We start from the raw sequence: 16,203 nt of genomic DNA, 5'->3' as shown, positions 1-16,203 counted from the left end.
TGTGCAGCCAGGGTTGAGAACCGCTGCCCTAGCTGGAAGGGCAGACAGCTCACCCCTTGCTCAGCAGAGGTGATCTAATAGAAGGAAAAGGCTTGGGGCACCGGGGGCCAGGAACCCAGAGTTCTGGCCCTAGCTCTTTCACCCTTTGCTATGTCATCTTGAGTAACTTTCTGCTCCTTCCTGGGCCTCAGTTTCCCCATAGGTACTCTGAGGAGGTTGGCGTAGAAGAGTGGATTTCAAGCTCTGCTCATGGAGGCCTCTGAGCCTCCTCCCTGGTTTGACAAGGCACCTCCCCTTCTGTCTCTACCAGATTTTGTTTGCTGTAAAGCTCCAACCTGCCTGTGCAGAGAGCTGGGCTCTGGGAGGTGGACGCATCTTTAACTCTCTTAACTACTTGAACTTTGTAAAAAGTGTTTGTGTGACTGCCATTTTCCAGGGGCAGGAAGACGTGGAATTAAGGAGGGGCAGTGACTTCCTGAATTGTGTTCTGTTGGTGAGGCCAGTGCAGCCGGGGATCTGGGAGCCTCACTGAAGAGGGAGGGGCAGCTGGTACCCAGAGCCTGAGCTGTTGGGGCCTTGGTCTCCTCGGCTCCTATGGGCCAATTTGCTGGGGACCTTGATGGTCAGCTTGTCAACTTTCCTGTTTTCAGCCACAAAGACCTTTGCTGTCAATTTCGTGGCTCTGAAATGTCTGATTTTGTTTTCCCAGAGGTGGAGGCCCTGAGCCCTTGAAGGGAGAGAGTGGGTTTCAGTTTGCAAGGGAGTGGGGACAGAACTGGCTGTGAGTCCTGGCTCTGTCACTCACCAGCTGTGTGACTTTGAGCAAGTCACCTGTCATCTCTGGGCCTCAGTTTTCTTATCTGTAAAGTGGGGGAAATAGTACTGACGTCCTATGACTAGGAGAGCCGTCTTCATCACCCTTGTCGCCACCATCATCCTCACCATTGAAGGGGTGGCACGACTCTAAAGGAAGACCTGACCTGTCTTGATTCCCAGGAGGGCGTGAGCTAGCATTGAGTCACTCCCACACTCCCGGGGGACCAGGGTGCACTGTTTCTGAGACAGTCCATCTTTAGCCATGGTCCTCAGACTTCACTGGGCATCAGTGTGGTTTAAAATGCAGGTTCCTGAGCTCTGACTGCAGAACTTATGGTTCTGGAATCTGCATTTTCAACAGCTAGATCTGAAGTTGACCACTGTGAGGGTGACCAGCTGTCCCAGTTTGCCCAAGACTTTCTAGGTTTTAGCATGGAATGTCCTGCACCCCAGGAAATGCCTCAGTCCCTGGCAAACCAGAACTGTTGGTCATCCCATCATGTTTTCCCCACTGTGCACCAGCTCCTAGGCTGGCTGTACTACTGGATCAGTTGGGCCCTTGGGCTGGCTAGAAGGGCTCAGGGCTGGGGAGGGTCTTGGACTGTCCCACTCATTGGGAGAGGACGAGGTCCCCAGCCACAAGTGCCTCTAGGACTGGGCTGGGGACGCTGTCTAGAGCAGCATGCCGCACTCGGGGTGGCCTGGCTGGAGGAAGAACTTCATCCTCGTGAGCCTCTGGCCGCTTTCCCTGTCCTCCAGAAAATGGGGAATCCAGATCCTCCTGTACCTGACGCAGCCTCTCTGCCTAGAAACCTCCCCTTTGATCTTCCTAACACGCGGCTGCAGGATGGAGCATGAGTACGAGACTGGGAGTCTAGGGCCCTGTCTTCTAGTCTCTCCTCTTCTGGGCCTCAGTTTCCCCAGCAGTGAAATGAGGGCATGGGTTCAGGTGCCTCCAAATTTTACTCATCCCCAGTGTTTACTCACACTCCTTTCGTCTTCTCATCACCCCACTCTATAGATGTAGACACTGAGGCACAGGGAGGCCAAGTCACTTCCTCAAGGTCACACAGCTAGTGAGCGGTGGGGCTGGGATTTGAACCCAGGCTTCCTGCCCCCAGAGTCCACAGGCTTAGCCACCTCGTCATGGTTCCACTGTGTTGCCTCTCCTAATCAGGAACCATCGCTGGCTTCCCATGACATAGGGGTGAAATGAAAATGAGCTCGTTGCAGCCTGAGTTTGCACTTGACCTCCTAAGGCTCTGCAGTGGAAACCCCTTCCCCTTAGATGTGTCTCTTCCTTGTCCTCGGCTTACCTGCCTTCCTCCGGGAAGCCTTCCCCAGACACCCCAGTACACCCTTTCAAGCTGCTCCCATCCACCCATTTCCTGTGCCCTAATTTACCCTAGTGACCCCTTCCCCAGTCCTGGGCTGGTGGTTTTCCAAAAGACTTGCCCATCTATTATCGTGCCTGAGCCTCCCAATGGCCTGTGAGGATGGCCCAGTAGGTGTCATTATCCCACTTTACAGGTGAGGTAACAGGGCCCGGGGAGGCTAGGTGATCTGTTCAAGGTCGCCTGGCTCATGGGCCACCCAGCCCAGGCTAGAACCTGACTCTTGACCTTGGTCCTGGCTCTACCAAGCTCTCAGCTTCTTTGGGTCCCTCCTGGGCAGGGGCACTTCTATCTCCATCAGGGGTCCCCTGGTGCCTCATACAAGCCTCAGGCCAGGGAGGTGCAGGGGAGCTGGGCTGAGATACCCCAAACCAGAGGCTGGGGTCTGGGAACTGGGTGGGCTTCGTACCAGGAGGACCACCCAAGGCGCTCCGCTCTAGCTTGTGTTTGGGGGGAGGATGCTGGGGGCCCTTCGTACCCGGGTCTATCTCCATGAGGCTCTGTCTCTCTGTCTCTCCATATCTTTTCATGTCCCTTTGTCGCTGTCTCTGTGTCCCCATGTCTCTCTATCTAGATTCTCACACACCCAGGGCACAATAGGACAGAGCCCTGGAAATGACAGCTTCGGGAGTAGGGTTGCCAGATAGAATCCAGGATGCCTCGTTAAATTTGAAATCCAGATGAACAGTGAATACTTTTTTAGGGTAAGTATGTCCCAGATATTTCATGGGACATACTTATACTAAAACAATTGTTTGTTGTTTATCTGAAATTCAAGTCCGACTGGGTGTTCCGTATTTTATTAAATCTGGCAGCCCTGCTTGGAAGGAGACACAGGTGTGTCAGCCCCTCCCACGTGGTGAGGATATCTGGCAGGGCCAAGCCCTGGAGTGGGACCCGCCTGGTGGAGTACAGTTAGGCTTCATGTATTTCTCTTATTTTAAAGGAAAGGCATGTCGAGAAGTGTCAGACTCATGCTGGCAGAGGAGTGAAGAGGGTGCTTTGGAGGACGTCTGCTTTCTTCCCCGTGGAGGCAGGGAAGGGAAAGGGCCTGGGTAGTGGTTGTGGCCAGCTGTGCAAGCTTGGGAAAGCCTCTTGCCCCTCCTGAGTCTCAGTTTCCCCACGTTAAGTGGGAGTAATGATCCCCTCCTTCTGGGACTGTGCTGAGGATTGGATGAGCTGATATTCAGAAAGTCGCAGGCAAGCCTGCCATGGTAAATGTTCAGGGGATGGGAGCCCTGGGGGTTATGATTACTGTTGTTATTACTCTTGGGTAAGAATGTGGACTCAGGAGCCAGAGGCCTGGGTTTGGACCCCAGTCCTACCACTAACTAGCTCCATGACCTTGGACAGTTTACTTTAACCTCAGTTTCCCACCTGTAAAATGGGAGACAATAATATTCGCTACCTCCTGGGGTTTTTGAGTGGATTACATGACATAAGGCACATAAAGAAAGTCAAATAGAGCTGGCACCTAGCAAGGGCTCAACCAAAGTCAGCTACTGTTATCTCCCAGCTGGATGTGTGTGCTGCTTCCTCCAGGAAGCCTTCCGGTTCCTCTGGCCCACAGTGGTCTCTCCCTACATGGGATCCCACTGACCCCTGACCCCATCACCCTGAATCCCATCTGGCTGCCCTGGGCAGTGCTGTCCGCAGCTCCCTAGCCAGACTGAAGGCTCAGGGGCAATGGGTGTATCTTCTTCAGCCCAGCAGTGCCAGCATGCACAGTAGGCACCCCACAGACAATCAGAGGATGAAGAGACTGATTTCAAACAGGACTCCCAGACTAGCTGGAGTGGGGAAATGAGGTCCCAGGCCCACAGAACAGCATGGAATTTTTAACCCTACAATTAATGCTTGGAGAACTCACAAGGGAAATGTTAATGAGCACAGAACCTTAGAATGTGAGAATGTTTATCTGTGTGTGAGGTCCAGGCTTGACTTCCAGGAGCTTGCTGTGAGAATCTGAGAGGCCTGGGGTAGTCAGGGAAGGCTTCCTGGAAGCAAGAGTTTGAGCCAGGGCTCAAGCATCTGAACAAGAGCTGCCCTCTAGCACTTCCCGTGGCTCCCTGCTCTTCCCAGGTCAGTACCTGAGGGAACAGAGATGTTTGAGGTCTGCGGAACCCCCGGTGTGGACATCTCCATCTCTCCCGGAGTGGAGAGGGACCAGGAACATGCAGACACCGGGCGGTGGTGCTTTGATGCGGGGTTGCAGATCATCGTGGTCATGAACTCTCCCAGCAACGACCTCAACGACAGTCACGTAAGCAGGTCCCTTGGTCTGAGGGAGGGATGGGGAGGCAGTGATCTCACTCCACAAGGGCCCAGGGCCTTCTCTTTATCCAGAGTGCAGGGTAGCACAGTGGGTAAGTGCCTGGCCCTGGAGCCAGCCAGCTCTGCAACTTACAAACACAAACTGTGAGTCTGCTGGTGAGTCACATCACCGCTCTGGGCCTCAGTTCCCCCAACTGTAAAATGGGGATAATCATAGCGCCTTCCTCCTAGTGTTGAACAGGAGCCAGGCTTTGCTCCTTCTCTTGCTTCCCAGGACCCCTTGTGAAGGGAGGAGTTGTCCTAGTTCTTCTGTGTCGGGCCTCAGGTTCCCCATCTGTAGGCTGAGGGTTGACTTGTGGTCTCTGATACTCTGAATGAGGGAGAGAAAGCAGGGATGGGGGAGGGAAGCCATTGCCTGGGGAGACCCCTTTCCCCAGGGGCCTCACCTTCCCCTAACCCACTCCCTTCCTGACCCCCATTCACTTCTCAGAGGCCAGATGCCTCCCCTTCCTCTCCTCTCTCTGCCCATTAAGTTTGAGTTTAACAAGACCCAGCTGGAGGCAGTGTTCTGGCCCCAGGGCAGGGGGGGATTTAAAAAGTGGGAGAAGTCGGGTGTCCCTTGACACAGGGCAGAGGGGATGCCCCCTAAAGGGGTGATGGGAACCAGGCCTTGTCGTGTGGGTGGCAGTTCCCCACTCCATGTCGGGAGCGATACTTTGGGAAACTGGCCCTTTAAGGAACACTGAACATGAGCCCAGCCTGGGGCAGCCGTGACCTCTCCCGGCCCGACAGCAGCCCTGAGAGGCAGGGTCTGATCCCCATTTCACAGGTGGGGCCACCAAGGTTCAGAGTAACTGTCCTGGAGCCACATAGCCGATCAGTGGGAAGGCTAGAATTCAGGTGTCAGAGCTGCTCGACACCCAGGGACAGGCTCCCTCCATCACCCCCACATCTTTACCATCCATGTGTCTAAATTATCCTATCCAGGGAGTTCCATGAGGCAGGTGGGGCAGAATGAACCCATTTTACAGACAAGGAAACAGACCAAGAAGGGGCGTGGCTTACCTGAAGTCACATGATTAGTAAGTAGCAGAGTTGGTGAGAGTCAGGACAGAGGCCCCCGGGGCAGGGCAAGAGGACCAGCCATCCTGTGAGGGGCCGCTGCTGGTTGCCCTGCACTGAGCCAGAGGCTGTGTGGATACCTCCCCAATCTGAGCTCCCTGGCACCGAGGACCGCAGGGACTGAGGAGGGTCATCAGAGTGTCCCCTACTTCCCCTCCCCCCCTTTGCCCGGGATCCAGGTAATTTTATGCCTGAGGTGAGCATCATTGCTGGGGCTTGACACATAGGGGTCAGTAACTGCAGGATTTAGGGGCTCCCAGGACAGAGGGGTGAGGGGTCTCTATAAAATCCTGAACCTTCTGGCCGAGTTGAGAACATCAGAGCCAAAAAGGGAAGGTCCACGTGGAGGGCGGTGGGTCAAAGCGGTTTGATACATCAGCCTGGAATTGCTTTATCATCATCACCATCTTCGGCCTCCCCTTTGACAGTTGTTGGGTGTGTGCTGTGAGCACCGTGTCAAGAATGTCACGTGCTTTCCTTTTTTAATCCTCATAGCCTATAATCAGTCCTATGGAACTAGTATTATCCCCATTCTACAGCTGAGCAAATTGAGGCCCAGACAGGACAGTAACTTTTCCCAGGATATTCTCACATGGTGGATGCAGAATCTGGGCCCAGGACCCCTGACTCCAGAACTCTGCACTGACTCTTACATCACAGCCCCTGCCCTCTAATAACAGTAGCTGGTATTTCTTGGGTGTTTCCTATAAGGTTCGTCTTTTACATGGATCATTTCAAATCTGCACTACAATCCTCTGAGGTAGGGACCTATATAAAGCCCATTTTGCAGATGAGGAGACTGAGGTAGCTCAGAAAGGTGAAGGGCCTTGGCCAAGGTCACAGAACCCAGAGGTGCTGGGCTCAAGTCTAGGCCTGTCTGAATCCCAGAGTGAAGAGAGTGTCCCTAAAGCCTGCCCAGTCCAAACTCCTCATTTTAGGAATGGCGAAACTGAGATCAGAAACAGGAGCCCCAGCTCCTGTTCTTTGGAGCAGGGGCTTGCCAAAAGCACACAGTAGTCATTGGCAGCACCGGGACACACATCTCCATGGAATCCCTCACAAATTGTTCCCATTTTACAGATAGGCCAACTGAGGCATGGAAAAATAAACGGCACAGAGAAGGCTAAAGGAAGAGCTGGGTTGGTAAACTCAACTTTAGTGCACAGAGTTTCCTGGGAACTCCTCCCCTCCTTGCCAGATCCCCCAAGACCTGTGTTTTGGGGCAGGGCTCTTGGCTTCAGCCAACTTGACCTTGGGGCCCATCTCTCTACAGGTTCAGATTTCCTACCATTCCGGCCAAGAGCCTCTGGCCTATGCGGTGCTCTACCTCACCTGTGTGGGTAAGTCCAGGGCCTCAGCCAATGGCAGTGTGAAATTGGTGCAGGGTTAAATATAGACCAACGGAACAAATGGAGAACCAGAACCCAGACCCATGCTCATGTGGTTATCATGTGACACTCAATGAACCTGGAGCCCTACTCCACACCATACTCAAAAATAAATTCCAGATGGGTTAAAAATCTCAAGGTGGAAGTCAGAATTTTAAAGCTTTTAGAAGAGAATATCTTTTCAACTTCAAAGCAGTCAGAAGTTTTCTTTAACAAGGCAAAACAAAAGCACAGGACTTTAGGGGCAAGATTGATAACTTAGACTGTATTAAAATTGAAAACTTCTGTACAGTGGAGGACAAGTACAAAGCCAGACTATGGAGAAGAGCTTTGCAGTGCATATAGCTGACTCAGTGCTTCTAGGTAACGGAGAATGGCGAATGCCGATCGATAAGAAAGAAAAACCAAACAATAGAAACAGCAACAACAATAACAACAGAAAAGAAAACCCCAGCAAATCACAGATGAGAAAAGCCCCAATGATCAGAACTCAGATGAAAGGATACTTACCTTAGAAGATACTTATCTGCGAAGGATGTGCAACTGGAAACTCCTTCTACCGGGGGTGGGGTTTGCGTTGGTACAAGCACTTGGAGAACAAGAAAGTTAGCAAGAAAGTTGAAAATGCTTTGTCTGCAGGAGGCGTTTTTAGAAGCAGAACTGCGGAGTTACAGGGAAGGTACATTTAAATTGTGGTAGATATTGCCAAATGGCTCTTCGAAAAGACCGTACCACGTTATACACCTGCCCACAGCAGGGAGTGTGGGAGTGCCTTGCCAACACTGTACGTTATCAACCTTTTCCGTTTTTGGCCACTCTGAGAGGTCGCTGTCTCATTGTTGCTTTAATTTGCCTCCCTTTAGTTAGGACTGAGGTTGGGGACCACCCCACCTCCTCTCCCTGAACGCACACCCACCCTTGTTCTTTGGAAAATACGCATACAGCAAAGTACATATGTATGTATGTGTGCGTGAGAGTATGGGTGTGAATACACACACATTAAGGAATAGTTACAAAGCAAACACCTGAGCAACCATTACCCAGGTTAAGAAATAGAACAGGGAACGTGGCCAATACCCCAAAGTGCCCCCCGCCACCGAGCCCCTCTCTGATCAAAGCTCCCTCCTTCCCTCAGAGGTCACCACTATCTTGTGGTAAGTATTTCCTTGCTTTTCTTTATGATTTTATCATCTGAATAGGCACACCCAAATAATACAGTCTAGTTTTGCCTATCTTTGAATTCTCCCTGGATGGAATCTTATTGTACGCGTCCTTTGGGGTTGGGCTTGTTTTGCCCCATGTTAGCTTTGTGAGTTTCATGCACTTATTGCATGGTGGGTGGGTGCCTTTTCACATGTTTAAAAATCATTTCAAATCTCTCTCTCTCTCTCCCTTGAAGGTTTCATTTGTCTTGTAAAATCTCCTCCACTTTTTAGGGAGAAAGGTTAAGACAGTGGGATGGAGGCTGGGATTTAGGGAAAAGCTGAGGCTCAGAGAAGCCACATAGCCTATAGGTGCCAGAGCCTAGATTCACATCCATGACTATCTAACACCAAAGTCCAGGCTCACTGCCCCATCCCGAGGAGACGAGGCAGCTTCATACAGACCAAGAATGTCCAGGGCAACCCAGGCGCAGTGCAGGGTGTGCCCCAGACAGCGAGGGCTGTAGAGATGCAGGAGAGGGAGAGTTCAGGGAAGGCTTCCTGGAGGGGGCAGCATTTGACCTGGGTCTTTGCTCTGACCCTGCTTCCTCCCCAAGGCCTCTTTCCCCAGCCCAGGGAGGGAGGCTCCAGATGCTCCCGCCTCTGGGCAGTGTCTCCTTGGAAATGACTTCCATTTGCCAGATGGGCCAAGACCGAGGCTAAAATGTGGAGGCCATAGGCCTGTGCTGGGCCCCTGAAAACACTGTCGTGACTTACCTTCTGCCCTCTCCTTGCAGATATCACCCTGGATTGTGACCTGAACTGTGAAGGCAGACGGGATAGGGGCTTTGTGGACAAGGTAGGCTATCTCTGGGCCCAGAAAGGGGCATGGAGTTTGGAGCTGCTCTAGGCTGGGTTAAGAGGAGGGAGACCATTATAGGTATCCCCCTGCCTCCCAGCTGATGTCAAGGCCAGTGGAGCCAGATAGGAACCAGGCATGGCTGGGGATCTTCTGGGAGAAAAATCATCACCAAGAGTTTTCAAGCACACATGTGCCCAGCCCTGGGCTAGGCCTTCCTTTCTGGGGAAAAGTCCTTCTGGATTTTCAATCTAGGTTGGGGGTTGGCAAACTTTTTCTGTAAGAGCAAGATAGTAAATATTTTAGGCTTTGCGAGTCATCCTGTCTCTCTTGCAATTACTTGATTCTGCCATTGTAGGATGAAAGAGATAGTACAGAAACAAATGGATGTGACAGTGTTCCAATAAAACTTTATTTAAAAAAACAAGTAGTGGGCCAGATTTGGCCCACGGGCAGTAGTGTGCTGACCCCCTAATCTAGGTGAAAAGGGAAATCTACCAAGGCTGAAACTGTAAAAGAACTTTGGGCTGAATTGTGGTGGCACTTAATGCATTGGGAGTTCAGCGGAGAAGGGCAAGGTGGGCTTTGGGAGCAAGAAAGACTTCCCTTGAAGTCCCCGTGCGCTGGGCTCCAAAGCGATGCAAGACGGAGGGCATTTCAGGTGGAGGGAACAGCAGAAGCTAAGGCCTGGAGAAAGGAATGGATCTTATCAGGAAGTTGCCTATTGGAAAGAGGATGTTGGCTGGAGACATAACACAGGCAGCCATGAGAGACAGCTGTGTCGTTTGAACTTGATGGTGTGGGCAGTAGGGAGCTATTGCCGTTTCTTGAGCAGGAGTGGACCTATCATCACAGGGCAGGGTGAAGAGGAAGGGATGGGTTAGGAGGCTGGCCAGGAGGTTGCTGAGGAGGGAGGCACAGGTGTGGTCTGAGCCCCCGTCATCAGCTGTGCTTTGCCATTGGCAGCGGCAGTGGGTCTGGGGATCTAGCGGGTATGGAGCCATCCTGCTGGTGAACTGTGACAGGGACAATCTGAGCTATGATGACCAGGACAACTGTGACCAGCACGTGCGCTGCCTGCAAGGCGAGGGGGGCACCGGGACAGCCTGTGTCCCTGGGTTCCCAGGGTCAACGCTCAGCTACCCTGCAGGGATTCTGACCCCCACAGGCAGCTCTGAAGGCAGAGCTCAGTGCCAGAGTTTCAGCTCCCGTACACACCCTGATGCTCCTTAAAACCTGCCTCAGGCTGGCAGCTGCCTCTCCCCATCCTCAGTGCCAGCGGGCACTCGCATGCTGGGGCAGAGCTCTGGAAAGGAGCTGACTCACCTTTCTCTCCCTCCAGGGGAGTAGAGGATGCTAACATTATTTGAGCACCCGTCATGTGCCAGACTCTTTACCCAAATTCTTGTTTAACCATCGAAGCAGAAGGGCAACATCGCCCCAATTTAGAGACAAGGACGTTGAGGCTCAGAGGTCAGGAGATCCCCAAAGTCACTCAGCCAGCCTGTGGCAGGTCCAAGCCTTCTGATTCCAACCTGAAATCCGGCCTCTTCCTCCTCCCTGGCATCGCTGGTCTGGGTTTCAGAGATGCCCCACATTTTTTTTTTTTTTTTGCGATACGCGGGCCTCTCACTGTTGTGGCCTCTCCTGCCGCGGAGCACAGGCTCCGGACATGCAGGCTCAGCGGCCATGGCTCACAGGCCCAGCCGCTCCGCGGCATGCGGGATCCTCCCGGACTGGGGCATGAACCCGCGTCCCCCGCATCAGCAGGCGGACTCTCAACCACTACGCCACCAGGGAAGCCCTGCCCCACGTTTAAGTCCATCCTGAACCACATGCACAGCCCTGTGAAGGATGCCACAGCAGCATCCTTGATGTGGGCCAGGGGCTTCACACATGAGATGCCCATGCTACTCTAAAAGTTGGCATGATTGTTTTGGAGACAGGAAGACTGAGGCTTTGGGGCGGGGAGGGGCTGGCCCAGGGCAGCAGCGAACGATTCTGAGACTGAGACAGGGGCTTTCACCTTCGTGCCGCCCAGGTGGGCTTCTTACCACACATGCTTCTCCTGCACACCTGTCGTGTGCCAGGCACCGGGCTGGCCGCTCTATACTTCCTGGTTCTCTGGGCAGATGAGGAAACCGAGGCTCAGACAGGGTAGGAAGTAGCTCACCATGTCACATGCTTACAGCCATCTTCGTGGTTTGCTCCTGATGGCTCCCAGTGCTTCCACAGGCTGGGCAGAGCTGGGGCTCAGAGACCCAGGTCTCGGCACCCTTTGCCCTGGGGAGGGCACGGGCAGGAGTCGGAGGGGCTGGGGTGTCGGAGGCCCCCTGAATTGCCGCCCTGTGTCTGGCTCCCCAGACCTGGAAGATATGTCTGTCATGGTCCTGCGGACCCAAGGCCCCATTGCCCTTTTCGATGACCACACACTTGTCCTCCACACCTCCAGCTGTGACACCAAGTGGGCACGGGTCTTCCATGCTTGTGGTGAATTCATGCCCATCCTGCCCTGCCGGGGGGGGGGGCTCAGTTTCCCCACCTGGGGTGAGAGAGCAGGCCCTGCTTTGGCTCCTGGGCTGCCTTGGGGGTCAGAGGAAGAAGAATCAGATGAGCGAGCTCCAGAACCGGCCGGCTGGCATCCCTGGCACAGCCGTGCCTCAGGTGGTTTCACCGGATGACTGAATTCTTAAAATATGTTCTAAGCACGTTTAGAAATTTTTATTATCACAACTTTCAAACATCCACAAAAGTAGAGAGAACGGTGTAACGAACCCCCATGTGCCACCCACTCAGATTCAACAGTGATCACTATTTTGCCTCTCTTACTCCATCTATCCTTTTCGGTTTGCTGAAGTATTTTAAAGCCAGTCCCAGACACCCTGGCTGTTTGCCTCTATAATAATTCAGTCTGTATCTCCCCGCCCCCCCCAAAGAAAAAAAAACCAAACTATTGCTTTACATAGCCACAATTCCATTATCACAAATAGAAGTATATAACGTAAACATTTTTTACATTTTAAAAATACAAATGTATACAAGTAATAATATGGTCATTTAAAAAATATAGAAGTATGTAAAATAAAAAATGAGAGTTTGCTATCCCTACCCCAAAACCTGACCCTTAACATGTGTTCACCGTGAACAATCTGGTGTGTGTTCTTCCCGACGTTTCTCTATGTGCGCTAGATGAGCATGGTGTGTGTGTGTGCGGCGTGGGCGCGTGCGTGTGTGTGTGCGTGCCGCGTGGGTGTGTGCTGCGTGGGCGCGTGCGTGTGTGTGTGTACATACTCTGCTTTCCAGGTGGTTTCTCTCATTGAGTTATACATCCTACACATCTCCCTGTGTGTTTATTCAGCTCTGCTTCCCTCTCCTCCACAGCTGCATCGTGTTCCAAAGCATGGAGGTGCTGTAAATTATCTGGTCCCCTGAAGGCACCGTTTTTGCAGTGTTCTGATTTTACAACAATCTAGGTTCCTGGCGGGCAGGGACCTTGCTCACAGCCACATCCTGAGTCCAGAACTATGCCTCCTAGGTGCATAGTAGGCGCTCAGTAAATATTTATTCAATGAATGAATAATTAACCAGTGAACACCCTTGTACATGTATTTTTTAGGAAAGATACCTAGCCATGGAATTGCTGGTTAGGGGTAAACATTACCTTCTTTTTTTTTTTTTTTTAAATAAATTTATTTATTTATTTACTTTTGGCTGTGTTGGGTCTTCGTTGCTGTGCGCGGGCTTTCTGTAGTTCTGGTGAGCGGGAGCTACTCTTCATTGCGGTGCGTGGGCTTCTCATTGCGGTGGCTTCTCTTGTTGTGGAGCAGGGGCTCTAGGCACGCGGGCTTCAGTAGTTGTGGCACGTGGGCTCAGTAGCTGTGGCTCGTGGGCTCTAGAGCGCAGGCTCAGTAGTTGTGGTGGATGGGCTTCGTTGCTCCGCAGCATGTGGGATCTTCCCGGACCAGGGCTCGAACCTGTGTCCCCTGCATTGGCAGGCGGATTCTTAACCACTGCGCCACCAGGGAAGTCCCAACATTACCTTCTTAGATGCCACCAAATTGCCCTCCGAAAGATCTGAGCACTGATCTTAGAAAGCAATGCCCTCCCTTGCCCCCACCCAGGCCTGCCCATGCCAGGTATTAAGCATCTTTCTCTCCTTTCCCCGTGGGAGGTGAGAGGAATGAGCTGTTGTCTGGCTTACATTTTGTTGGTGAGGCTGCACAGCCCTTCCTGCTCCCCAGGCCCGCTCGGGAGCCACGGCCACCCCTTCTGTCCCCTCCCAGGTCCCGAGGACTCATGAGAGGCTTACAGGCACATGCTGGGCCAGAACAAGGTGTGGTACCAGGTGCCCCGCTTCCACGGGGATGAGGAGTGCTTCTTGGTAGAGGGCCTCTCCTTCCCTGACGCTGGCGTGAAAGATCCCGACCACCCCGCTGGTGCCTCTCTAGAAACTAAGGAGCAAGCGGCTTGCTCAAGTCCACGGTGGTCCTCGAACCATCCAGGATCTGGACCCTGAGGCCAGTTTCTTTTCCCTCTGGTCTTCCCCTGCAGGATTTCTCCGAATCCCCCATCTTCACTGACACCGTGGTGTTCTGTGTGGCGCCCTGGATTACGACGCCCAGCGCCCTGCCGCCCCTGGAGGTGTACATGTGCCGGTGAGCCTGGGGGGTGCTGGGTGTCCTTCTGACCCTGGTGGTCCCTCTCTCCACCCCCAGGACTGGCTCTGTCCTGAGCCACTCTCCCTGGGCTTGTCTGCAGTGTGAGGAACGACACGTGTTCTGTGGATGCAGTGGTGGAGCTGGCCAGGAGAGCCGGCTGCGAGCTGACCATCTGCCCACAGGCCGAGAACCGCAACGACCGCTGGATCCAGGTACCACGGCCGCCAGGCAGCACCTCACCCGACACTGGCCTGGAGGGAGAGGCTGGCCTATCCCAACGCGGGTGCTGCTGGGAATATCCAGGAGGAACGGGGCTGTGCTCGTCCTCCCCAGGGCACTGCTCTAATTCTAGACCTAGAGCTCTCCCCTTCTCTCCAGAACCTTCTGGGGGCTCAAGCACACTGACATTGAACTTGACGTCCATTCACCCATAGGATCCGGCATAGGCACTGGGCTGAGCCTGAAGGGGATGGCAGAGGTGCAGGGCGCACGCTCCTTGCCCTCAACAGCCTGGACCAGTGGTTCTCCATGGAAGGTGGTTTTGTCCCCCCAGGGGACATTTGGCGGCATCTGGAGACATTTGGTTGTTACACTGAGAGAGGTGGTGCTATTGGCTTCCAGTGCGTAGAGACCAAGGGTGCCGCTAAACATCCTGCAAGCACAGGACGGCCTCCACGAGAAAAAATTACCTGGTCCCAAGTGTCAAGAGTGCCGAGGCCAGAAGCCCTGATGGAGAGAATGACTGCGACAGAAATCCCCGCCCGGCACTCTAAGATGGAGCGGGGGTGCTGGCAAAGTGCCAGCAGGGTTTGGAGGCGCGTGGCATCACCTCTGTCTGGGGGATCAGTGAAGATTGCCTGGAGGGGGCATCTGAGCTGGACCAGATTTGGCGAGTGGATAACGATTTGTGTCGTTTATCGAGCACCCACTGCTGGCCGTGTGTAGCATCATTTCATCTTCCCGACAATGCCCTGTCAATAAAGAAGGAGCTCTCAGGGGAGTAAATGCCTAGGGCGGCAGATCTGGTGAGGACTGTGCTGAGACTCAATGGACCGTGTTCCTGGAAGAAGACTGGTATGTGCAAAGGACCAGAGGTGGGAGGCATGAGAAAAGATGTCACCTATTCTCTTTGGCCAGGGCCCAGTTTCTTTGAAGGGCAAGAGTTGAGGTAGGAGGCCTTGAATGCCAAGCTAAGAAGCTTTCATTTCAACTGGAGGTTCATCCAGTGAGGTGGTTCAGAGCAGGACTCTGGAGCCGGGCAGGCTGGGTTTGGATCCTGGCTATGCTGCTGGCTAGCTGTGTGCCCTTGGACAAATAATTAGATCTCTCTGTTCCTCACTTTCCTCATGGGTGATATGGGGTAATCATGGCCCCTCCACATAGGCATGTCATGAGGACTGATGGAGTTAATATTTGTAAAGAGCTTAGGGCAGGGCCGGGCCCATAATCGTGAACTTCTTGTGTTGGATACATAGTTCATCAGTGATGGGTCATCTTTGCCTCCGGAACCAGAGGGCTCAGGATTGACCTGGATGTGTTTACGTGTTTGAAAAGGAAGCCTGGGACTTCCCTTGAGGTCCAGTGGTTAGGACTCCGAGCTTCCACTGCAGGGGGCATGGGTTTGATCCCTTGTCGGGGAACTAAGATCCCGCATGCCACATGCAGCGTGGCAAAAAAAAAGAAAAGGAGGCAGATCTGTACCTCCTCAGGCCCCCTCAGCCCTGTCCAGCCGTCAATCCCTCAGGACCACGTGCAGAGGCCAGATGTGCTGGCTGGTGCCCAGCAGCCTGTTTGTCCATCGCAGGCCACCCAAACCCGTCTCTGTATCCACTCTGCCCTGACCCAGCACAGGGACAACCCCAAGGCCATGTTCTCGTTCATTCCTGACCTGTCTTGCTGTGTGACCCTAGGCAAGGGGACCCCCCTCTCTGAGCCTCCAGCCCCTCCTCCAGCTAGCAGACATCATGGCCCCTCCGCCCCAAGGGCAAAGCAGGCCTGCGGCACAGAACTCCCGTGAACAGTCTTCCCCAAGGTGCTGAGTGCCAGGCAAGCAGGGGAGGCTCCTGACCGTCCACAGCTGGCGACCTCATGTTTGCAGGATGGGATGGAGCTGGGCTACATTCAGGCACCGCACAAGACCTTCCCAGTAGTCTTTGACTCCCCCGGGAATGGAGAACTGCAGGACTTCCCTTACAAAAGAATCCTGGTGAGTGGTCAAGGCCACAGCCTAGGCCTGAGGGCTGAGAGACATTACCCCAAGGGCCAGACTGGGAACTATGTTCCTTAGGGACAGGAGTAGAGTTGCCAGATAAAATAGGAGATGCCCAGTTAAAGCTGAATTTCTGCTACACAGTGAGTAACTTTTAGTATAAGTATATCCCATACATTGCATGGGATATACTTATACTAAAAATATATTTGTTGTTCATCTGATATTCAAATTGAACTGGGCATCCTGTATCTTTTTTTTTTTTTTTTGCAGTATGCGGGCCTCTCACTGTTGTGGCCACTCCTGTTGCAGAGCACAGGCTCCGGACGCGCAGGCTCAGC

The 16,203-nt window shown here is 53.2% G+C and overlaps 1 protein-coding gene across 1 annotated transcript in view; it reads left to right on the top strand.

Annotated features, from left to right (window-relative positions):
• Window positions 1–16,203, top strand: part of LOC309831324 (protein-arginine deiminase type-3-like) — a gene marked incomplete at both ends in the record, with an annotated part of 84,302 nt that overhangs the window by 2,363 nt on the left and 65,736 nt on the right. The window contains 10 exon segments of the mRNA XM_082668440.1: window positions 4,293–4,473; window positions 6,880–6,946; window positions 8,934–8,995; window positions 9,962–10,079; window positions 11,360–11,485; window positions 13,279–13,292; window positions 13,296–13,431; window positions 13,518–13,650; window positions 13,754–13,865; window positions 15,752–15,859. Coding sequence (XP_082524566.1) covers window positions 4,293–4,473; window positions 6,880–6,946; window positions 8,934–8,995; window positions 9,962–10,079; window positions 11,360–11,485; window positions 13,279–13,292; window positions 13,296–13,431; window positions 13,518–13,650; window positions 13,754–13,865; window positions 15,752–15,859 — 1,057 coding nt within the window.

The sequence above is a fragment of the Grampus griseus genome (assembly GCF_964374135.1).
Source record: "Grampus griseus genome assembly, chromosome: 1".
Taxonomy (NCBI): Eukaryota; Metazoa; Chordata; class Mammalia; order Artiodactyla; family Delphinidae; genus Grampus; species Grampus griseus.
Note: the sequence above shows the minus strand (reverse complement) of the source record. Positions and strands in the feature narration are given on the sequence as shown.